The sequence below is a fragment of the Sprattus sprattus genome (genome assembly GCF_963457725.1).
Source record: "Sprattus sprattus genome assembly, chromosome: 16".
NCBI classification, from domain to species: Eukaryota; Metazoa; Chordata; class Actinopteri; order Clupeiformes; family Clupeidae; genus Sprattus; species Sprattus sprattus.
Window position 1 is genome coordinate 10,506,274 of NC_137914.1, and position 24,930 is coordinate 10,531,203.

Below are 24,930 nucleotides of genomic sequence, written 5' to 3' on the forward strand. Positions count from 1 at the left end.
TGACATGCTCCCCCTCCCCGATCGCCCAAACCCTGGATTCATTGGAACCCTGCACTCCCTTACCAGTCAACCAGCTGATGCACAGTAAGAAAAACAACCTCTGTGCCCCCACCCCCCACCCCCACCCCATTTCATGGGTAGAAGAGGGAGGGGAGTGGTGCTCTTGGAGGAGGGGAAGATAAGGGGATATCGGTCATTACAACAATAACCGTCATTTTTTTTCTCAGGGAAAAAAGGGAGACTAACCCTTGAACTTTGATGGCACCCCCTCCCATCCCCCCTGTTATATTTGATGGGCTCCCCAAGCTATATCCATGCTCTCTGATTGGTCTTTCGTCTAGTCTCTTTGTATCGTGAATTCCCCCTGAGCTCCACTGTCACCCCCCGCCCCGAAACCCACCCCCCCACCCAGTCCCGTCTTCGTCAGGGCTTCTCAGCGAATGGTGTATCTGACATAGGGCACCTCCACGTCCTCGTCTGTCTCGTCGTTGCAGCAGAGCTCGAACACCAGCGCCTTGACGTGCTTGCCCAGCTTCTTCTTGGACACCTTGGTCACAATCTCAGTCATCCTGCAGCAAACACACGAGGAAAGAGACAGAAAGAGTCAGCGCAGTCAGACGGGGATGGACTTGGACTTCAAAGAGTGCAATTGTCTTATTTTACACAGGCTTTGTCTCGTTGGACGAGGGGTTTTAGGCTGTGGGATGTGGTTCGGTCTGGTACTTACGGAAGGTCCAGCCTCTCTTTGAGTTTGGCAGCAGGCATGAAGAATGAGTAGAGCATGGAGACGCCCTGGGACAGCATGGTGATCTCCAGCTTGTGCACATTCTGTAGGTGGGACACCGCACAAGAAACGCTCAGAAATGCCAATAGCGCTTACAAAGGCTTCGAACCACAATATAGTACAACTGTCTGACCGCGAACGATCCAAATTCTACCACCATCAAAACACAGCAATTTAAAATACATTAATCCTTAAACTATTTCATAAACAGCCACAATTCTGAGGCGAAGGGCAGTGCTCGTTAAGGTAAATAACTCAGAGCAAAACAGTCAATTCAAAAAAGCTTGCATACCTTAAAGTAGTCAAGGAACTCTCTGAGGGTCATCTCCTCCCCCCTGGGCTGCATGCCTTTAACCTCAAAGCGGTCCCACAGCGTCCAGTCAATTTCATAGTACTGTCAGGGGGAAAGCACAGGTGTTAATCTTTCTTGTGGTTAGTCATACCACAATGAGTTCAAGATATGTTAGTCATGCTATGAAGACTAGGTTTTAATCCCAATCATCGCTGCATCTTCCTGTTATCATTAACCCCCTGCCAAGGAGGTTTGTTGGTTTGTCTGTTTGTAGGACTACACAAAAATGACCAGGCCAATTCCCATGACACTTGGTGGAAGGGTGTAGTGTGGGCCAAGGCAGGCAGAGGTCTGTGCTCTCTAGGGCCCTTCTAGTATTGAATGCGCACTACTGAGCTTTCAGAGGTGCGTGCTTCTGGCACAGCTTCAAAGACTCGGTGGGGAAGGGTTGCTCTCAAAGCTAACAATCACAGCTGACGGTCTGTCTTTAGTCAGGGGTCTTGCTATAGCATCTCATGTGACCTTACTCGCATGTTCAGATGAAAGGTGGATCTAGTTGCAGACATCATGTGCCTGCCTGGCAGCTATAGGGTCCGGTGTTATGTAGCCGGTGTTCTGCTGACAAGCCAAATTCATCTCATCTAAATCGATTACATTTGGCCAGGCAGCTCATACACTCAATGCTTGAGGTATAAAACCCCCCTCTTGAAATACATGCCATGGCTAACAATGTAGACTAGGAATAAACCTGCAGGTCTGAGTATTCGTAACGCACCCGATGTCGCTATGACCACAATGAATCATTCATGGGGTATTTTTAACTCAAGCGAACGTCAAACCAGAGAGATCAGAGAGGAGGCTCTGAGAAAGGAAGAGGGCCGGGCAAGGACAGGTGCTGGGGGTGTACCTTGTGGCTGGGTGCGGCGATGGGCTCGGAGTAGGCGAAGAAGGGCAGGGCGAGGTTCATGAAGCCGTTCTTGAAAGATTCCAACTTCTTGTGTTGCTGCACCACCTTCAGCAGTTCCAGACACACCAGGCCCACCACTGAGGCTGTTGTCGTGGCAATGGCCGGAATGATCTTTCCAGCGATGAGCTTGCTCTGTAGTCACAGGAAAAATGAGAGACGGGGAAGATTAGTGATCAGACACAATGTGTTCAGAAGACACCTTCATCAACTTTATTATTCTCATTGACATAATACATTAGTTATGCATCATTATAATGCAATACATTAATACTGCATTTGTGTTCCACTGCGGCAAGTAAAACTGCAGTACAATAATGCCACACACTTCCATGTCTGTTTCGATTGGCTTTAGCTCAGCAGCTGAATAAGAGCGACACTAATCTACAGCCGATGTTAGATATTTATGCATATCAAGTCAAGTCATTTTATTGTGTCTCCCAGGGGAGAAATTTGTTTGGATCTGGGTAATAGCTGCATCACATCAGTACGAAATAACATACAACATACAACCAGTTCATCACATGGGCAAGACAAATCACAGATACGAAAACGATCATATTCATTTTTTTGCAAAGCCCATGTAACCCTGAAATGTTCATGAATTGCAATGTACTGAGGGCATTTCATGCACTGAAGGTGTTTTTTAATATTTGTCCACATTTCTCCGCCTAAGTGAGGCACCAGGGCATGGGTGTGTGAGACAGACTTGAGACAGACTTTTATTCACAATGTCAAAATGCTTGTTCTTGCAGAAAGTCTTTTGGTGTGTAATTGTGTCTATTGGAAAAGTAATAATCACATGTAATTTTGAAATGATAGGCTACATTTGTTTCCCAATTTTACCCTCAGTGCCATAAAGTAACAAAAACTCCCTGATCCCCTCAGCTTGAATGAATTATATCTATGTGAAGGTATGACATTTATAGAATTGGCTTATTTTAATTACTAATTGAATATAAATGTCTACATCAAAATGTTAAGGACTGTATCATCGTATCATGCCAAATCGCTCTGTATTAAAGTATACCGTTCCTAAACCTTATTATAGCCCATGTATCTAGAGAAGTATCGGATTGTCTTATAAGGAAGAGATGTACACCCCTAATAAAAGCCATTGAAATGCTGCTGGGCTTATCTTGCACACTAGTTATTTCACCCATTTTTTATGCTGTACTTCAGCTTAAGGAGGAAAAATGGGAACAATTTTTTTTTAGCCACCAAATTTGCTCTGACAATAACCCCCCCACCTAGAAAGAATCCACCTGTGACATTTCGCCGAGGGGTGGTGTTTTGCTATAAATCTCTACAATTTGGAGGCAATAATTTCAAAGCTGTTCCAATTTCAATCCATCTGAGGCTGCATCTGGTGCCCTACCTTGTGTCTGTCTGCAGGAGCGATGTCATAGTTCTCTGCCCTCGAGTTGGACGCTGCTACGATAAAGTCCATGTGGAAGTTGGTGTCATCATCCTAAAAACAGAATAGAGAATATGTTGGAAATTGTGTTCCAGAAGCTCAACTGGTAGAGTAAGATGTTAACAACACGTCCATAGGTTAAATAACGAGAGCACACAAACACACCTGTACTGTATTGCTAATGAAAGTGTCTGCTAAATGCATAAATGTAAACGTTAAAGTCTGATTCCAGAAACATTTAATCCATCACTTGGGTCTCCTAACAGCAGGGGGTCCACACATACCTTCTCAAATTCGATGGCACAGAGTTTGAACTTAGCCGCCGATTCAGCCGCAGGCAGCAGTGTCTTCAGCTCCTCCAGCCTGCAGTCGTCTGAGTTGCCCACACATACAAACACATTGCGCTTTAATATACATGTAAGTGGGCCTCTGGAAGTGACCTACTCACTTAAGAGAAACACCTCTTGAAATATACTGCAATTGTTGTCTTAGTCTAAGTGTTACAGCTGCAGTTTGTGGCACACATAGTTATAATTTCTATTTCAATAGATGATGTGGATGTGTGATCTATACACATATAAATGACAGATATAAAAATCAAACCAATTCTGAATCATAAATCAAATAAGTTTTAAATCATGAATCATACATCAAATAAGTTCTAAATCATGGATATAAATCAAAGTAAATGTTTTGACATTGAGACGGTTAAAGTCATCCATTCTGTCTCCCCCATCCTCTTTAGCAACCCCTCTTCAGCCTCTCACTCACCCACTGAGGCGTTGGAGTTCTGGAGCTCCTGGTCGGACACGTGAATTTTGACCCCTGACTTGGGCGTGAATGTGGGCACTTTGAGTTCCTGCAGTATCCGGACCACGTCGGCGCGGTCTCTGGAGGTGGGCATGCCGTAGGACGTAGCTAACAGGTTGGCTCCAGCCATGACGTAGTCCATGTGCAGCTCCTGCAAGAGACAGCAGCAGCAGGCAGGCAAAGCCAAGCAATTAGTTCATGACTTCTATAAGCACACACATTGGTGGTTGTCATGGCCTTAACTCTGTGGTTGGAGTGAATACAGTTTTACCTCATTTATGTGTAAAAAAGTGTCAGTTTATATTATTCTGTGTGTGTTTATATATAAATATATGACTATTATATTTATATATACACACACACAAGTTATGAGATATAATCCAGGTCTTCTAATATGAGATGCATGCTTAATACTTACGTTGTTTGTGTCGAACTCCAGTGGATGAGGACACCTCTTTGGACCAGACCAGAATGGAGCACCTGAGCTGGTGAGCTGCCAGGATATTGAGGGGGTGGAAATTAGTGACAGGAAACATATAATATGAACAGAAGATTCTCACAGCATGTACAGCTATAACAGGTATCTAGTCAGCAAGGAGTTTGGTAGAGATCGGCAAGAAAAACCAAACCACCTGCCAAAAATATATAAATTTGTTTGTTTTACTCGGGTTATACTATGATGCCAGGCTTAGAGGTGACATTTGGGGGAAATAAATATAGATCTCATTCCAACACGTCAACCAGGCTGTTTTAGATATCAGCATCTACTGAATGAGGATGCAGAATGCAAATGTTCTTTCAGCCCTGGCATGTCTGCCACTCTCTTACCTGGTCTTGTGGGAAGTTGTGCAGCAGCTGGCGGATGTTGTTACTGTACTGGCACTGCCAGTGGTGGCGTGCCCAGGCGACGCAGTCTTCAAAGTTGCGAGGGCAGTCTGTCACCAGGCTCTTGTAGACGGCCTCCAAGACCTCCAGGGGCTGGGCGCCAGGCAACTTCAGAGTACGCTCCATGAACTTGGGGTCTCTGTGGGCAAGGAGAAGTCTTACAGCTTAGATATACTTCCCTCTGCTGCCAATAAGGCTAAAAACAGTACAGGCAATTTGGACAAAGCGTGGGATTGGAGATTGCTGGCTGATGTTGAAAGGCAACTTGATGTTCCACAGTGTACTGTTATGACTGCTATGAGACCAGACAAAGTGTTGTATTCTGAGAGCGAGCGCACCGGTTTTTTAATGAAACGTTGGTTCATAGGCTGTGTAGGCTAAGAACAGGAACAATGCACAATTATGAGCCTCTTTTTGCCACATGCCAACGTATAATTTGAGTGATACAATTAAAGAAAGGATTAAATTACTGGTGGGCTGGCTATCCAGACATTGTTTGATAACAGAGGTGTCCCTATGGTGACCTCACCGCAGCGATAGCTCGCTTAACCGACTCTGAACAGTTTGTAGTCTTTTAGATGAGAGGCAGGGCGAGAGAGAGAGAGATAGAGAGCGGGGGATTCTTTCCATTTGAAAGCACCTGTATAGCCTGTGGCATACCATAGTATAATGAGATTGATGTTCATATAATTAGGCAGAGCATCGTTCAGACACTGAGTTATGCATGTTAATTCTTTGAGGTGTATCTATTGTTGTCCCTGGTATTGACATGTGTCCTTACCCATCATGAGTATGGAAGGGGTGGGCTAGGGGCATTAGACACCACTGTTGAGCCTTCTGGAGGCGTTGTGGGCCTAATTTAGTAAAATGCTGCCTCACAAAGGCTCACTCTCTTGTTGATGCATTTAAAAATTAGAATGATGGTTGTAGTATGATACTTAGGCTAGGTTGTTGTTGGAGTTGTTGCAAATGTTTAAACCCAAGGCTAATACTTGGTGTTTATAAACGGCATCAATACTCTAAGAAGAGTGTAGAATAACTTGACTTTTGGGTGAATTGAAGGCATGTTGAATTCCTATTGGTTAGAAGAAAAGTGTTCTGATGTAGTGTCAATTCGAGAGACTTTTTCAGTTAAGGCAGTCACACAGGCGCCGATGCTTCTGTGTGTCATTACTGTCCGCAAGCGTGATTCAGTGGATGACAAACTTTGTGATTTGGACTTAGAGAGGATCTGCCTCGCCTGTTCCGTTTAAGGGGAATTCCCACAATGAATGTATACAAATATTCAGATGTTTTTGACACAGCAGAAATTGCAGTGTTTTGCATTGCAAATGCTTGCATTTCAGTTATCCAATCAAGTATAAAAGAGCATCACTCACGTCAGATACTGCATGGCGTTCTCTGCTGGCTGTTTGAAGAGTCCCTCAAACTCATCACGGGCCCACTAAAGACAGAGGACATTGCTGATGAATACACTGGCAAACCGAGTTTATGCTGACAAAAAATGTATACGCATCAAAATGTACAGAAGGTGTACTTGGCACCCAACACAGTATTCGGGAACAATGGGCATTTAGGTAAAATTATTCTCAATCTGGTTCTGAATTATTCATTGTATTTCATCATTTACATCATTCCAGTGCACTGTTGGAAACCTGTGTGTGACACTGTGCATGTTACTGTCACCTGCAGCGTGTGTTCGATGGCGTTGGGGAAGTTCTTGAGTGTGCAGATGGGGATGGACTTCTCTGGCGGGTCCTGGCTGGAGCTGTAGGACTCTGTGACGAAGGGGATGACCACCTGTACGTTCCCTTTGGTGCCCAGAGTGCCTGACTCCAGCAGCGGCTTACGGTAGTACACACACCTGCGGTCCATGTACATACCTGAGGGAGAGAGAGCATGATAAGGAATGGAAACAAAGGAGATACTGAGTGCAAGAAAAAAAAAAGGTTGAGTTCAATACCATCAGCAAAAACACAACCATATGGCCTTAGAACAAACACCAATTACAAACAGTGACATCACCGTTACACCAGTTGCATTCATCTCATTCCCTCCCCTCCATCTACTTACGGGCATCAACATTGTCCAAGGCGTTGGCCACACCATTGAGGCTCTCAAAGAAGTCATCGTCGTAGACCCTCTCTGTTTCAGGTCCGACCCGGTTCTGGTGGCCAGTGATTCGGACCGACGGATTCATCTGCTTGACGGCGGCTGCGGCGGTATCACTCTTCATCTTCTGCTCAGAAAACAGACATGTGGTGTCAACAGACTGGCAATTATAAGGTTGTTGTAACTCCAAATTCATGTGGACTGGCAGGTACACTGTGATTCTGGTCACTCAAGTCAACTCAAAAAACCTTCCTTTAAAAAAAAGAAGACCTATGCGCTTATATTACAGTGTGTAATATAGCTTTTGCAAATGGCCTGCAAAGTACACACCAGATAGAGTAACTCTCTCCCACAGGAATCACTTGCTGGAATTCCAGACCTCTTCTTTTGTTACAAGATGACGCAATATCGTAACACAAATAATGTGATCCTTGTGAGCACAAGAAAGGCAAGAGAGAAAAACTCAAAAATAGACCCCCCTCTCGGGCAAAGGCCAGTGAGTGTCTTGTAAAGTGAAAGTGCTGGTGAGAAACACTACTGAGGAGAAGCAGGCCGTGTGCATCTCCAATGCAGTTACTGGCAGGCTGCTTACAGACGTATAGTGGGGAGAAAAAAAAACGACCACACCGTTTGGTGACTTCGTGGACTGAAATCACTTGTGGAGTTTCAAAAGCTCAATTGGTAACAAAAGGTTAAGTAATGCAGACACGGATTCCGCCAAGAGGTCAAATGGTTGTCACTGGATCTTACCGTGACGTCCCAGGGTCTGAAGAGGAACTGCCTGTTGAGGTTGGACTTCTCGATGGTGTCCATGTCTGTGACAATGATCTCTCCCTCACCGCCGGCCAGGCCCATCATGGCAAAGTTCTTCAGGAGCTCACAGCCGATGGCTCCAGCACCAACCTGGTAATGGAGGAAAAAGGCCACTTTACACAGATGCTTAACTCCTAGAGCATTTACAGGCAAATTGAAATTAACACTACAAATAAACTCAAGCTTCTTTAAAAAAAATACAAATAATGCATTAGGATTAACTCTGCAAGATCTTCCTAAACTACCTAAACATAGGCTCTGAACACATGTCAAACTAAATCTGACTCAAAGTTAATGTTTCCCCCCCCACACCTGATACATCTACAGATGAACTACCCATTAGTGGCCACACCGTCCGGTGTGTTTGACTCATGCACTATTCAGCATGGAAATTTACTTACCAGGAAGTAGCGTTGCTTGAAGAGCAACTCCTGAAGTGCGGTCCCAAATACAGCACACTGTCCATCATACCGACAATTCCTCTGAAAAAAAAAAAAAGACAGAACAAGTTTATTTGTGTGTATATTTCATTCAGAAAAAGCTATCCAATATGATTCAGAGGAATACTACTGTTTCAGAATAATTTGCTGGTTTTAAGAGTGGTCATTCTACTGAAACTGCTCTTTTATCCGAAGCATTGACAGTAGCAAAATCTTCTGGTCCGTCAGTCAATCATCAGTTCTGATTTTACTAGACTGATCAGCAGCCTTAAACACAGTGAATAATGACATCCTTCTCTCTTTGCTATGTGAACTTGGAATTTCAGGGAAAGCACACAGTTGGTTTGAATCGTGCTTCAGTGGATGTTTATTCCGTGTGTCTTGAAAGGGAAAAACGCCAGTCTCACCACCTCTCGACTGGTGCACCTCAGGGTCTGGTACTTGGACCCCTCAAATTTTCTATCTACATCACTTTCTTATGTGAGATCATTCTTTCCCATGGGTTCTCCCATCACTGTTATGCAAATGATACTCAACTATACTTGTCCTTCTCCCTGAATGACTTCACAATTAGTATTAGACTACTTATACATTTTTTACTGTGAATGTTTTTGCTTAATGTTTTCTAAATCACTTTCTACAAAAGTCTCTGCTAAATACTGTAACTTAAACTCGGGCATGAAAACGGGTAAGGGGTGAAAAAGGTGAGGAGGATATTACCCCTCTGGGGGGGTCCGGGGGCGTGCCCCCCCGTAAGTAAAATTTTAATATTCCATATTTTAAAGCGTCAATCTGATGCAGTTTGAGATGCTTTTTTTTCCAACCTGAGGAGAGCTGGAGAAACTTAGCTTCAGCCATGAGTCAAAAAATATTTTGGCCTCCTTACTTAGTATTATGCAAGCCATTTCATGCCAGCCTGTCACTGGGTCTATCATTTACAGTATATGAGGCACAATGTGGTAAGGGCACCACAAATGGCTTAATGCATAGCCCCCACGAGAGATGCCGTAACTTAACTTGTCTACTCTTCCATCATGATTGACAGCCAATACAATGTTATGTAATTCAGATTTCAATACATTTTATTGGCGAGGCCCTTCGCGTTAATATTTCCATGCACTCGCATCATCCAGTTATTCAACATAATAAATCAACGGCGAAAAAAACAATACAATCATATATTCTTTAGAAGTACTAAATGATGCAAAATGTAAGGATCTCTTTTCATTTATGGAATTCTTGTCAAGAAAATATGATTCTATTGTTTTTTTCGCCGCTATTTATTATGTTGAATAACTGGATATATATATTTTAAAATATGTTAAGCTCCTATTAAAGTATCCATCTATCTACTTCCAGTGGCACTTGCTCTTGACTGCTTTGCCTCATAGCTTGGCGACTTGGCCTTTTTGAGCAGAGCATCACTGAAGCCTTCCATGTGAGTCCCCTTTGCAGCCATGCTCACCTTTCTTGTCACCAAAGTGCTTATCATGTCAGTGCTCAGGGTTGCACTGTATTGGGTCTTGTTTATGGTAACGAGACTGAAAATGGTCATCTGACGTCATGATTTGTTTTATACCTGCAAGGCTTGTAAGTTGACTGGCTGAAATAGTAGGAATTATTTGCTACGTTAACAGTCTGTAGTCAAACACCTTTGCAATGGTCACTTTGCCCCAACAGAGCGATTCAAAGTTAGAACAGGGAGTCTCCGTGGCGTTTGAGTTAATGTAGCTAAATTATCTTACTCCATCAGTTATTCACACCGTAGCCGTCTCGTAACCAGGCTAATCACATCATTGCTAACTTTTTCATACTTTTATCTGAAGGTTATGCCCCTTGAAATGAATCATCCCGTTAAGTTACCGAACACATGTTTTAACGTTTTATATGCTAACATTACGGTCACACAAAAAAAATGCGTCCAGCAGGGATTCCAAAATTGTCCGGGATTTTGCCTCGTCGGATATTATTGTTTCTCTGGGTCTTTCACAAATTAGTTATTACGTCTTTACACGTTTTGGAAAGGGTATCACTTACGTTCCACCTTCTTGCGCGAGCTCTGTCATTGGTCAAACTTTCCCAGTGTTGACAGATATAATTCATTATCCTCCAAATACGATCATTTTGAGCCTTTGATATGATACGCAATTTACAATCTGGCAACATTGAGCACCTTGCCGCCGCCAGCACTAGTTCAGTACAAATGAACATGTCATCTGAATATGAAAAATATGTCCAACCCCCCCCCCCCCCCCCCCCCCCCCCCCCTGCCATGAGGAGTTAGTATGCAGTGCTTAGTAATCACAGGAGCAATAGGGCACTGCTTGGTGCGGACACCTCCGGGGGCTCGGCACAGGACCCAGTGGCCCCCTATCGGCGTGCCTCCTTAACGCGGCTTGGTCGGTATAGGCAGTATGTTTACTCAGTAACTTTGTGACCTCATAAAATCACCCAAGGTCAACCATTGTAAGACCAATACACTTGAACACCAGGGGGTGGAGGACTATTTTTTGGGGATCCGTAGCAACAGTGGCCATCACCATGGAATCCATACCAATAGCCATTTCAAGAGGGAAAAAAATTGCATATCATAGGATGGTTTTCCAGTTTAGAGAGGTTAAAGAGAGAGAAAGACTTACAGGTGCACTCTCCTCCTCTGTGGGCATGAGCTCCTCAGTTTCAGGCAGGCACTCCAGTGCATCAAAATACAGCCACTGCATGATGGGCATGAACTTCCCTGTGCAGGCCTACAGGAGACGCAGAGCACAGAGCATGTAAGACACTTTATCCAGCCAACACTCAACAGAATATACAGCATGGAAACGTCAGTTATCTGAATGAGACTCATTTCTACCAATAAGGAGGGTAAAAATGACAGGTATTTCTCGCACACACTGACCGTGTCTTTCCCACACTCACACACACACACAGTAGAGGGGAGAAGTTCGCACTCACCTTCATGACCTCTTGGGCAGCCAGCCCACCGATGAAAGCGTTAACAGGTGCCAGGTCTCCAGCAGAAACAGAGGCCAGCTTTTTCAGGAGCGCCTCGTCAAGCTGCTCCTGCTTGGCAGAGCCAGTCTGGCTGCTATTCACCTCTCCGGCCAGAGCCACCAGCTCCTCTGCGTCCGCCTGCGCACACACACAGTTACCAGGTTTACAGTTGAAGCTTGAATCAGACTAGTAGCAAGTGTTTTTGAAGGCAAATTGTTTCAAACTGTGTCAGTAAACTTACAAAGACAAAAACACAACAGTGACCAAGTTTTAGACAAACGCTGTACTGTCTCTTCATGCGACACCTGAACAACTTAGTGACACTTGCTATTCAGACTCCGGTCAGGGGATATCTCTTTATGACCCACAGACCACTGAAAATGATACGGAAAATTAGACAGTTCATCTCTAATTTAAGAGTGCTTATGCATGTTCTGCCAAGTAAAGGACAGAACTGGATTAAGTAGTCAAAAATCAATGTTCACCATCTTGATCGTAAACACTCAACATGTTTCAGATCTGCCTTTAAAACATCTAAACAGAGAATTATTTGACTTAAAGGCAGGAGGAGACTTGCCTTGTTCCAGGGCTTGGGGGGCCGACTGTGTTTCTTCTCGAAGGCGTGCAGAGCCTGGAAGCCCACGTGCAGCTGGCCTGGACGGTCAAACTTGGCGAAGTCGGTCAGTATGAACTCCGGCTCGGTCAAGGAGGACGACAGCGATTTCTGCAAAGAAGAGAAAAAGATGAGCCACTTTCCACCGGGACCTAAATGGAGGTATCTGTGTCAGGAGCTCATCATTCGTTCAGAGGCTGCCTGATCACTCCAAATTACTGAGAAATGAGGAGAAACCAACCTAGCTTTTGAAATGGAACAGAATAATGAGATCTGGAGTGAGAAGGAGAGGCTGTGACTCACAAAGGAAATCTTCTTGGGCACTTTGACCTGGGTAACGATGCCACCCCTTGCGTAGTCAGAGAAGGACGTCGTGTCACAAATGCTGAATGTGTAGGGACCTGGAAGAGAAGTGCATTATTAATATAAGTGGGTTTCTGAAATGCAGATCAGGCAGTGAACCTCAGAATGACTGTATCTTCAGTGATGTTTTCAGACAACATATGCAGAACCATAGCACGCTAACTAAACGGTCTTCAGTATGCGTGAGAAAAGAGATGTCCAGAAGATAGAGGCCAAATGTGTCTAGGGAATCCGTCAAGATACTGAGAAGTACAGCTGTGTTCAGTTTTCAAATGACTGCTTTGTTGTGCCAGATGTTTATCCTTTGTGGTTAAAAACACCAACAAAAAACCCACAGTACTCACAAGCGAGACTGAGTATGCCTGCTTCAGACTTACCAAGGGCTTTGATTTCGACTGGCTGGCAACCGTTGAGTTCGGTCATGCCCTGAACCTCTGTGAAGGTAACACTGTCGCCACTCTCGAATCCATGACGAGCCTCATCGAGACATGTCACCACGCCAGCGGAGTCCTATAAAACAAGAGATAATTCTTTATGGCAAGGCGACCTCAAAATACTTTGATGTCTACAATTACTTCATACAATTACACTGGATCCAAGCCTAGCCGTACATTTGGTTCACATAACTCCTGCATTATGTCCCTAAGTACAGATCACTGTCTGTTTTCTGACAGAAACGGCATTGCTTACAGAAATCTATATTTGTAAAATGTCTTATAAGGAAACCTATTGCCAACCTTAATCTCTTCACTATATACTGAGTGAAGTATTCAAATGTCAGAAAAAGGGTGGAAGTAAATGCAGTAGGAGACACCGGCAATGACACCGGCTCAACAACGATGCATTAGTAACACTGAGAGGAATACATCAATCCTGCCCTTCGCTGCTCTACACTAAGGCTTTAGTGGGGAGTTGCAGACCTTGGTGATCATGGAGATCATGGCGCTGAGGGGCTCCTCGCCATTGGGGTCAAACACCACCATATCCTCCCCAAAGTCACAGAACAGCTGCCTGTAAGACGAGACAGAGAGAGAGAGAAAGAGAGAACAGCATCACAACCTAGGGTTCTACAGGGAGGACTACAAACTGTTACCAGCCTACAATGTCAAATATTCATGAATGCAGGTGCGGCCAGCCAAAACAAAGGAAATGCTTTAATGCTCGAGCTGTGAATCCTCCTCAAGAGGTTGAGATGGGGGTGAGAACTTAACCAAACGATTTAAAAATGTTAGTTGTCATTAAACTTAAATGAGGTTACACAACTGATGGAGTATAGGTCAAAACATGCATAGCTTTTAGTCCCAGGCCTGAGTGCTATGTTGTGGCCTAGCTGCTTAATGGACTGAGAATGTACTGAAGCGGCCAGCCGTCTTACCCAAACAGTCCACGCGTGTCTGCGATTATCAGCTTGATGCTCTTGCTGTGGCAGTACTCTCCAACACGCATCTGCTCCTCCAGACTGGAGTTGGTCAGCACAACCGCCTGCACCCAAAAAACAGCCATCAAACATCAATCTTCACTGAGAACAAAGTTAAAAACACGGAAGCTGCACAGAAGGGCAAACCTCATTCCAAAGACATAAAAGACAAGGCCTTGTTTCCTTCGTTTGCAAAAAACACAGATGTCAAGTTGAACACTGCACTTTTCCATATGAGCAGTAATATCTTATTTTCTAATGTTACTCAAAATGGCATTTTTTTTAGTTTTTTAGAATATTTTAGTTTGATCCATGATGCTGGTAAGTAAGCATTAGTTCTATGTTGTACCTGAAACTGGTTGAGATACTCGTTGGTGAGTGTTCCGGTGTAGGACACCACAGGCACATAGCTGTTGAGCTCGGCCAGCCGGGTCTGGCTGACGTCAGCGCGGTTCTTCCCCAGGTCTGCCTCACGCAGATAGAACTGCAGCCATGAAAGAGAGAACATACATGTCAAAGGCTTGAACCAGCACAACAGCCCAGTTCATTTCCAACACCGGTGCACAGCTCTCCAGGGGGCTCATTATATCTGGGTTTAATAGGACAGCACTGCGGAGAGAGCATGTACCGTAGTCATGCATATCCCTAGTGGGAAAAGTAGGTCAAATGCAGACGTGGTCCCATATCGAGTCATTGATGCTGTACAATGACAGACCCCATATTACATTTCCTGGATTCATTAGGCCATTAAATTTAGCCTTAAGCAACAGCTTGCTTTTGGGTCCTCCCGCTCTACTGTACAGATTGCTTTATGGAGGCCTCTTCTCAAATAATTTCTACATCTTACAACAGAGTCTTCCTGAAGGCGTCTCGTAACTAGGGTTGGGTACCGAGAACCGGTACCAATACGGCACCGGTTCCATACAACCGATACCTACCCGGACCGAAATGCAACGCAGATTTCGGTGCTTCCTTTCGGTGCCTGATCAGATTTTTTATTTTTTTTTTTTTTATTTTTTATAATTTAACAAAACTAGCGATAGCTAACGAGATGTAACGTTAGTGGCGTAGATCTTTCTGAGTACGATCTGTATACTTTTTTGTGTTGCTAACAGATTTCGTGGGGCACATATAAAACTGCTCCATCTCCCAATGTAGACTCTCGCCTGTGTCGCTCACGCTGCATTCCGTATGGGACTAGTGGAAACGAGATTTGTGTTGAGTAGTTGCCATGGTAATGGGTTGACTTGCGTGTGGTTTCGGTTTCAAGATAAGTGTGGTTGTTCTAAGCAGCAGTTGGATACGCTTTATTAAACGGAGAGCTACCGTCTCATCCAAAGATATTCCTTCTCAATGTGAGTTCTTAAGAGAGCACTCGGACGCTACAATAACATTGCAACAGTCTGACAGCGAAGAGCAGGCAGCCTTGCACAGAGCAAGCACAAACAGAGCTAGCCATCAATATAACGGAGAAAATGTCAAAAGGTAAACGATCAAAAGTGTGGCTGTATTTCGCACAAAAAGATTCAAACAACGCGACGTGCAGCATATGCAACAACAAAATTGCGTGTTTGGGGGAGAGAACTCAAGACGCTCTGAAGCTAAACTCTTAAAGGGGCAGTACACATTCACGAAACCAGTGGGTTTAAATAAATGCAAACTAATTAATATTTTTTTTACTCTGAAGGCAAACATGCTCATATTTCTGCAAAAGTATTACTGAAGTGTGAAGTGTGTGTACAGAGTGTGTTATGTATTTATTTATATTTATTTAAGTATACTGTAAACAGTTGTTATAAGTTAAAATATTGTTCATAGTTGAAGTTAAAAGGTTTGAAGCCAAGTGTTTTGTATTTTTATTTATAGTATACCTTAAACAGTTAATATATTGTTAAATTTGAAGAAAACTATTTGCCTTGGCAATAAATAAGCCTAATGTCTTTAATTAAAAAAAAAAAAAAAAAAGTATCGGTTCTGGCACCGTTTAGGCACCGGTATCGTTTTAAAAGTATCGGTTATGTACCGGTATCGGAAAAAACCCAAACGATACCCATCCCTACTCGTAACCTTTACACACAGCAATGTATCTTGGTGCAACACAAGATCGAGAAAACAACAAGCAAAGTTCCCAGAGCTGTTGCCCTTTGACCCTGACCTGTGAGGAAAGGTCCCGCCACTCGGCGATGCCCTGGTCGTGCAGGGTGACACTCTTGACTCCAGCCAGGATGACATTCTTGGCGATCTCGACGCCGAGGCCACGCAGTCCTGAGACGAGGACGTTGGAGGTCTGCATGCGCTTCATGGCCTCATGGCCCAGCACATAACTGAGAGGCAGACAGAGGCGTGTCACAAACACACAAAACATCCAAAGCATGTAGACAAGGAGGGTATTATCTGCTTCTCTCTTTCAGGCACACACACTCAATCACAAATAAAGCAGGGGGGAGTGTGTCAATCAAACACAACCACACACACACACATAGAAAGAAAGAGAATGAGATACCAATCCACTCATCCAAATGCGGTCTAGGCAGGGACAATCTACTACACATGAACACGCACACAGAAGGAGGTTTTTTTTGTATCTCACAAGAGCATTCACAATGCTTGTTACTTCAATGATATTTGCTTGTTATTGGCTTTACAGTTCAAGTCAACTCGTGCCTGGCAGGCAGAGTAAAACACTAACATTAATTTGGCCATAGACTAGAGGTGAAAAGACTTTATTATCAGAAGGGGACATTTTGTTCTTGCAATATTTCTCCAATTGTTGCATCATATGATAGATCTATATTTCATCATGTTTTCATGCATCTAGCTTGGATGCTACAGAGATGAAAAATCAATTGATCTTGTCAGCTATAAGCCACTGGGCAATTTCTTCGGACAGATACAGAGAAAACATTTCTATTGTTCGCTCCCTCAAAAATACATAATTGGCTGTTTTAAACATTGATAACAAATCTGAACAAATTTTATTGAAATATGGAGACCACCAAAAATCTTTAAGCATAAAAAAAAAATGTCAGCCAAAGCCTAAAAATTGAGCAACTCCAATCAATCTCTAGCAGAAAATGAATTTGATCACTTCACCAGCTATCCTCTGAGCAGTTTCAATGTCTGCATAAAGTACCCAGACTGATCTCGTCAATAAGCAGACCAGAGAGCTGAGGAGAGCATCTGCACTCCAAGGAAACAAGCACGCTGCTTTATCACAGGAAAAAAAATGAGAACTTACAGCTGTCTGGAGTACAGGCCTTCATCAATCTCAGCCTCACTGCCATTCTTAGCCATGCCCTGGGGAATTCAAAGACAGTGAGCACCACGTACACGACTCAACTCAGGCACTGAACCACAACAGAACTCAATGGACAGAATAACCTACATATTAAAAAACACATGGCTACTCAAACCAACATGTCACACTTTCACCACACGTTTGTGAGGTTTCACACTGGTAAATTGTTTTGAGAATTATTTTAGCAATGGTATATATGGGTAGGGCACACACACATATATAATATGTTGGCTTGAACTACAGCTCCTTACGTTAGAGGGTGTGTAGGGCAGTTCAGTTCTGACGGAGTTTGAGGAGGAGCACTGGGATCCCGTCTTCGTCTCTGATCCTGACAAGCGACGCTTCTTGGACAGCGGCGAGCTGGACATCTGCAAAAACAGGTAGTGTTTGACACAACTTTCCAGCTTCCAAAAACAAAAGGCTACTGGACATCCACAATGGAGTGAAGAGGGTTCTAAAGGGTTCTTAAAAAGGGTTCTAAAGGCAACTACAGCTCTATCAGAAGCAGCAGTGAAATCCAACTGGTGCCAGCTGGACAAACAGCTTTAACTGCTAAATTCTGCCAGCCCATACTGCACAGCAGGTGCCTCAGCATAGCAACTAGCCGTAACACCCGTAACTATCACTGTAACACCAACTATACCAGATGGTTTAGTTTTAAGAGGTTGCTTATCAAATGGTCCATTATACTGTGGGCAAATGAACAAGAATATGAACACAGCAGGATCAAAACCATTAACCCAGCAACTAATAGAATTTGATAGTTTAGACGATGTAATGACATAAAGATGAGGTTCAAGTAGCTCCCTTTGTTAGGTCGCCCACAATCTCAATCATGCCACTGCTAGAACAGTGATCTCTGCATCTCAGATTTATCCAATTAACCACTCCATGTTTTACTGAACAATGTGCAATTTCCTCTGCTGCATGCAAGCCTAAATGGCACTGCAGTGTTTGGCGACTTATCAAACTCTCTGCTTTGCCAAATCCACAGACTATGTGCCCTCTGCGGCTCTCTTTTAAAATGGGCAGATTTTTTAAGAAGTGTAGCCACACTCATCACCCAGGACAAGGGAAGAAGATTACCCCAGAAGAGGCTGACAGGCGCACAGAACAACAGGCAAAGTGAACCCCCCACCCCCACCCCAGGGGCTAAATTAACTTGTGTATGACACGGGCTCTGGGCTAACTGTGTTACCAACAGCTATTTCCAGACAAAACAGATATATAGCTAATCATTGACAGTAAGCCACGATGAGCACATCTCTGGGCAACTAACAAAAAACGACTAGGATTACCCGGCTCCTGAAGCTCATTTTCGCGAGTAATAAGGTTAAACTGAGCCCTTAATCTTCATTTTAAGGCTGGCAATGATGCCTGCTCATGTGCCTTGTGAAAGGAGCCAGTGCATTTGCTGGAAGGTTCCAGCTGTTCTGTTCGAACACTGCAGGTGCCACAGCAGCTGAAGGTGCAGTTTTAGTCGGCCCTCAGCATAAATAGAGGGCTGGGAAGGGCACGCGCAATTCTGTGAGAGTATTGATCATAACAAAATAATAATGTGCTGAATTTTAAATGAGCTGTAGTTCTAGATGCATATGTATGTTTTGATGGTAGGGTGTTACAGAGTTAAGATGGCTTCATCTGAAATAGGCGTATTTTTTTTTTAAAGAGGAAATTCCAGTCCAACACCTAGCTCAAGAGCATTCAAGTGACAGTTAATGGTTTGACAATATAGCTTCTTCCTCATACCGTTTTCTAAACTCTCTTCAAATATCATGTAGAAAGCACACGCAATTTATTCTCAAAGCACGAATACCTGTCATTCGGAATCTTAATAAGGTCCCTGCTTTTCAAGTCTAAGCAAGTTGGACTGGTCTAATATCAAGAAATTACAAGTCTTCCCTGCCCTCAACCACATTAATGTTCCTAATTTGTTACACATTAACTTGTGGTGACCAGGTCACGAATCATTCAGGTATGAAAGCTCACCAAAAAGACTTATTCTGCACTGGACAATTCCTATAATTGTTTAAAAAGATCCACACTCTTAATAAAAAGTGATAAACAGCCTTAAACAGAACACGTTTGCAAGGTATATAAGGTTATAGGTTAATTGCTGGACGTCAAGGTCACACTTTATGGTACAGTTGTTTCGTTTAGATTTCACACCATTTATGTAACCTGAAACGAAAATGAAAGCACCTGACCAAAACCATTACATCGGTCAGGGCATTGCAGTCACCGTCCAGTATTTTTTCTTTTTAAATAAACAATTAAAAAAAAAATCGGTAACCTCCGTCAGCATCCACAGATAGCACTCGGACAGGTATTGTTTATTGAAATGACCGCGTGGTTTACGAGGCTGGGCTCGCCCATTGTCGTAGAACAAAAACGCTGATTCATTAAAACCAAACTGCAGCGAGTGAGGTGCGACACTTCTCCGTGTTCTCTCGATGGAACAGTCTGTTACACAAAACATGAAGACAACAACTAAACTGTATAACAACAAATTGTCTGGCTTTTTTCCCCAAAACATTTTCTTTCCGTCATCCGAACAGAACATAATTAATTTACGCCGCTCATCAGTGAGACGAACTGAAAATGCGGTGACCCAAGTCCAACTAGATAAGAAACCTAATTGTAAGACTGTACAGTGGTCATTGTAGACCACAAACGGGCTAAAGAGACTTTACACTGAATTTGGTCATAGCGGTTTACTTCCACCAGGACATAACTACCATGTCAATGGACAGAGGCCGCGGCACATTCTAGAACGTCTACTGGCTCTCGATAAGGAAGAATCGAATTATTTACATACAAACTAAAAAAAGATCTGCAACCAATTTGTTTATGGTACTGCATTGGTCTTGGTGAACACGCGTTTACAGTTCCATTGACCATTCAACAAACGCCCTAGACGGGGTAAAACGAGGTTTTTCCTGACTGCATCCGTGTCCATTGTATGAAAGGATGACACTTCATATCCCAGGTACAGCATACAAGAAAACACCCATCATAAATGAGTCGTCACCAACATACAGTGAGGCTCTTTGGTTGCTTACCATACTATCAAGTCGGTGAAGTAAGGATGTTAAGCTAATTGTCTTTGATGGACAACATGCTTTAAGGGAAACATACAAGATAAACTGCCATTGCAAAGGCCCATTCATACAAAGCGAGTCGCTTCTCGTACCCGCTATAAAACTACGAAACTACATAGCTACGACGATTTATTAAGTGAACAACTCACACATGTACTATGCGAATGACTTCTGAGTGTGGTGCAGTAAGCTACTCTTAAACGCTTTAAACATTCATCTAGCCCGTAAATGAGGCCTGTCGAGCGAAGGTTAGCAAGCTAGCTTTGAGGTTAGCTTGCTACACATCAGTCTTGCGGTCTAAACTATTCACAGAAAAGTGATGGTTTACTTTTAACAACGGCCTTTTAACCATCATCTATTTCAATAAGTGAGCTGATTAGGCTACATTGTATTTTGGATAGGTTAGCCTGTTTTGTATTTTGCTAGCAATCTATGGGCTACACAGCTTCGGCAGTTCAATGGTTTCTCTTACCAATAATCCTTCTCTGTCCACCCTCAGTGTCAGCAAACCGCTCCTCGTGTGTATCAAACTTCGTCGATAACAACGAGGACTGTTTTTCTAGTGATTTTGAAAACTGAAGCTCTAAACCACAAATAACACCGCCTATGGACCGATGCTGTGCCAAAGTCTTGAAGCTATACTGTTGAGTCACGGTATCAACAGCCCTATGTCCTGTCTAATTCGCGTTTCAGGGTTTGCTTGCTATAGCAGACGGAACAAAACCAAAATGGCAGCTAAGGCACAGGAGGCGGGGACGATGCTGAAATATTCAACAGGAAAGGGTTGTCCACAGTATACTTGCAACAACCGACCTCGCTGATTGGCTTTTGAACATAACATCAAGGAAACACCCGCCTCCCATAGGGTAATTGTAACATGAGCGTGTTAGCCGGGATCTTTGTTATTCATTTCTCATCTTGCTACGGAACTTTTCGTAAAGACACACACTTTCATTAACTGATTGTTGCAATTCTCCACACGCAAAATCAGAGTAATACCGTACACTATGCATATGAAAACTGTATAATCCTCAGCATACGTCTCAATCACAGAATGAAATCGTTTTTTTCCATTCATCACTTAGGAAGGTGCACATTGTAAAATGTGGGACATCAACCCATACATTTTATTTAAACAAATTGCTAAAACTACACTGGGGAACAGTCTTGGTTTAGGACTGAGGTATGGACTAGGTAAAGGCAAGCCCTACACAATTAACGCACAAAAAAGTAACAGGTCAAGTATTACAGCATTATTGAAGCCCAGCAGTGATCTCCGTATATAAGAGGCTGTTTCCTCAATTGAGCATCATCCATGCAACGCCAATAACTGAAGAATGCACGTTGCACAATACCATGCATTGCTGAACGTCATGGTGGGATAAACGTTTCAAACCAATAACATCTGGTTTGAAATAACTAGTAGGCATATAATGTAAGGTCAGCTCATCAAAATATGCTTCCAGATGAAGGGGACATATCATTTGTTTATATATACCTACTTTATCAAATTCTGGGTTCTAGGTTGATAATGAGTTACCCAAATACTTGAGAGACTGAGTTGCCTGGGTCTGGTAAGCCCGACAGTGATGGAGAAGAATGGCACACCATGTCATGCCCTGGGACCAACACTGTTTTACTCTGAGTGCTGTTAACATAAAGTAACACAAAACTTTATCAAAAGGTAAAATAACCTCAATTGAAACTTCATATTACAGTATTTATTGTCACCCTAAACCCACCTGAGCCAACTATGCTGGGGGGGGGGGAACTTTTAATATGAAATGAGTATCTAAATTAATTGGGCCACAAGTTAGTCAACATCAGAGGTCAGCTTACTTGAAGGTCTTGCAATGGAGCCAAGATGGTTGGGGGAGGGGGTGCTGGGTAATGACAAAGGCCCAAGTGGGCCTTTCATTCTAGGGTGCAGAAGCAGGGAGGCCGGTTTGAGGGTTCGAGCTTCCTTAGTCGCTCAAATAACCAGGTTCCAGTACAAAAACAACATTTACAAAGGCCTTTGTGTCCATCAACCACAGGCAATCTGTGTACTCTGCGAACTGTCCAGCTACCTGCACTTTCTTAAGTGAACCACTCAGACACTGACCACTGAGTGGCCATCTCCAATGAGCGGGCTAGTCTCAACCACAATAACGTCAAGCTAACTAGTCAGCAAGCTTGCTAGCAACTATACGATGTCTGCTAGCAGACACTGAAAATAGCCCCGCCAGCCAATTTGCGTTCTGAAGAAAGAACTGACATTGGTAGCTAACAGAATGTATGTGGCTTACTCTAGCTACAAAGCTGTAACTAAACAAAAGTTAGAAAATCTAACAATGTAACCTGGTCCCAAGTTAAATCATCAGCTAGCTAACTAATCACCGCCTCTTCTCTAACTGATGAGGCATGCTTGACGAGATGGTCAGCTAGCAGAGGTTAATTGACCAAGCTGTGAGGCAAATGCGAAAGGGTAGCAATGAAGCTAGCATGCTATAAAACTGTGGCGTTCGTGTAGCTAGCCAGATAGACTCCTGGCATCAACTCTCCCTGCCATCATGAGTTAGGTGAAAAGAATACTAGCTAGTTAGGTAGCTAGCTAACGTTTATTGAAGGTTGGTGAAAGACGTATTGCTTAGAAAGCTAACGGTAGGTATCAAAACTACCGTCTTCCAATTCTTTAACACACTATTCTGCAGCTAGCGACCAATCTGACAGGCTAAACATTGGACCGTTGTCGTTAACATTTACGTTACACCGTCTTAGGCTTTAACGTTATCTGCGTAAGTTACTGTCTGGTCTTGTGAACACATGGTCCGTTGTCTTGCCGTTACCATAAACCAGTCAGTTGGGTTTGGGTTAATCAAACCATAACATCGCTAGTTGGCTAACCCAACTACTGCGAATTTTATTAAGAGAAACAGATAAAACATCATGTCCGTGTCGACTCGATTCGGATACACATCGGCTAGCAGCAGCTAGCTTGGCATAAGTATGCATAACTCACCACATCCGATATTACTCGGGCCTTTTCTTCGATAATGAAAACAAATTAACCTCGTCGGCAGAAACAAAACCAAAAACACTGACTTATTAAGTCTTGTGATTAACTTTATCTGTGAAAGTGGCGGGAGCTCAGTGACTTTCCACTCAGAAGGGAAGAACTGGACGGTTGCCTGACCGGCTATCCCGCACCGTTAACAGTAACGTTACTTCTTCAGCAAATTCTCTCTCCGCTTGGAGATAGCAGCAGCAGCAACATGTGCAGAGTTTTGAGTAGAGAACGAATGAACACTTTAGAAATGTGGGAAGACTGCAAGATAAGTTTTTCTTGTTTTTGGAGAAAATACACCAAACTGCAAGATTAGGACAAACAAGACGATATTTTAATTATATTTGGGGGTACCAATACAATCTGACCCTCATTTACAAATCTGTCGATCAAAATTTAGTTTAGAAACCTTGAAGCACCCCCGCATGATTTCCAGTGAGCTAGTCCAGAGTTTGTATTTACCTTGTGCCATTTGGGAATTGTAGGCAATAAGTAGACATTCTGGTTAACGTTTGGTTACGCTATACTAAACGTACATTTCAGGGTGAAGCATTGTTTACTATAGACTGCATTTATACTTTAATGTCTGCCAAGAAATTAAATTAACACAATATTTAATTTTAAGGTTCTTCCATGTTAGGTCTGCATTTGTCATGGAAAGCTGAGTTCGTCCTCTGAACTTTCTTGAGGGAAGGGATGCTTCATTACGCCGTGGATCAAAACAAAAGACAGGGCTGCCTATCTCTTTAGGAGGGTCCTACTGGTTAACACAAATCAACTATGCATGATAATTTAGGGGGAACATGTGAGATTGAGAAGATGCCAGGACGAAATTACAGAGAAATGGCTAAGTCCAGCATAAGTAACAGAGTGCTCGTATTACTTTGATTTCATAGTGAAAGCACTCAGCAGCGTGATTTCATTGTCTTGATCAGGTCTGGTGTGATAGCAATGCATTGTTACATATGTTCACAAGCTTTTTTTTTTTTTTTTTTTTTTTAAAGATGACCAACTTTGATGAAGATATAACATGTTTTGGAATGGGTGATGCAAAAAAAATAAACTTTCACTGAAATTCCAATAACACACCAAAGTCCAATATCAGCTATAGGAATTCAATTTTTATTGAAAGTCTACCAGACAGTGCAGAAAGCTTAAATATTTCATGATAATGAAAGGAAACACGCTCAAAACAAGTGCTTAGTGAAACGGCCACATAGACTGGGGCAAAGTTTTCACCAATGGGTGATATTGAACAAATTACAATACATATTTTAAATCTGTTAAATTAATTAAGAATGAAGAAATAAACACATTTTTAAATAGTAGCAGAATTTGTAGGTGAGTGGATCAAAATGGTAGACAACACAGCAAAGTCTCTGACTGAACAGAAAGGTAGGCTAATACACAGGAATGAATATTCTTTTACCAAAGGGGCATGGCAGTTTTAATCCTTGCACATTTTTATTGGGGACATGCAACACAGTTATAATAAGATATACAAGATACATTATGCCAGTAGTCATATATGTATGAAGCATGGGTTTATTATTCACAAAATATATACAAGTATACTATTTA

The 24,930-nt window shown here is 43.0% G+C and overlaps 1 protein-coding gene across 3 annotated transcripts; it reads right to left on the reverse strand.

The window, feature by feature from the left end:
- Positions 1-414: 414 nt before the first annotated feature.
- uba1 (ubiquitin-like modifier activating enzyme 1) lies at positions 415-23,519 on the reverse strand. 3 transcript variants are annotated; one of them, XM_080853298.1, is made up of 26 exons: positions 23,305-23,519; positions 17,454-17,570; positions 17,143-17,201; positions 16,060-16,228; positions 14,254-14,388; positions 13,863-13,969; positions 13,408-13,498; positions 12,865-12,997; positions 12,428-12,525; positions 12,089-12,235; positions 11,473-11,649; positions 11,157-11,264; positions 8,479-8,559; positions 8,015-8,167; positions 7,226-7,391; positions 6,839-7,035; positions 6,532-6,596; positions 5,096-5,291; positions 4,686-4,760; positions 4,228-4,418; positions 3,742-3,838; positions 3,419-3,511; positions 1,984-2,175; positions 1,077-1,178; positions 728-828; positions 415-569 (listed from the first exon to the last, which is right to left on the reverse strand). In XM_080853298.1, the coding sequence occupies exons 2-26, from the start codon at positions 17,568-17,570 to the stop codon at positions 434-436; spliced, it is 3,186 nt and encodes a 1,061-aa protein (XP_080709424.1). In that variant the 5' UTR covers positions 23,305-23,519; the 3' UTR covers positions 415-433. The 3 variants fall into 3 exon arrangements, with proteins under 3 accessions (XP_080709424.1, XP_080709425.1, XP_080709423.1); XM_080853299.1 differs by lacking the exon at positions 23,305-23,519 and adding an exon at positions 20,776-21,009 and having other exon boundaries at positions 3,742-3,830; positions 4,229-4,418; XM_080853297.1 differs by lacking the exon at positions 23,305-23,519 and adding an exon at positions 20,776-21,009.
- Positions 23,520-24,930: the final 1,411 nt, after the last annotated feature.

What these genes read in the sequence shown, in the direction of transcription:
- uba1 (XM_080853298.1), bottom strand. Translation starts at nt 17,570, where the DNA reads ATGTCCAGCTCGCCGCTGTCCAAGAAGCGTCGCTTGTCAGGATCAGAG. An exon ending in ACAACTTCCCACAAGACCAG is followed by an intron (nt 4,761 to 5,095) that starts GTAAGAGAGTGG and finishes ATATCCTGGCAG; the next exon opens with CTCACCAGCTCAGGTGCTCC. An exon ending in TGGAGTTCGACACAAACAAC is followed by an intron (nt 4,419 to 4,685) that starts GTAAGTATTAAG and finishes TGTCTCTTGCAG; the next exon opens with GAGCTGCACATGGACTACGT.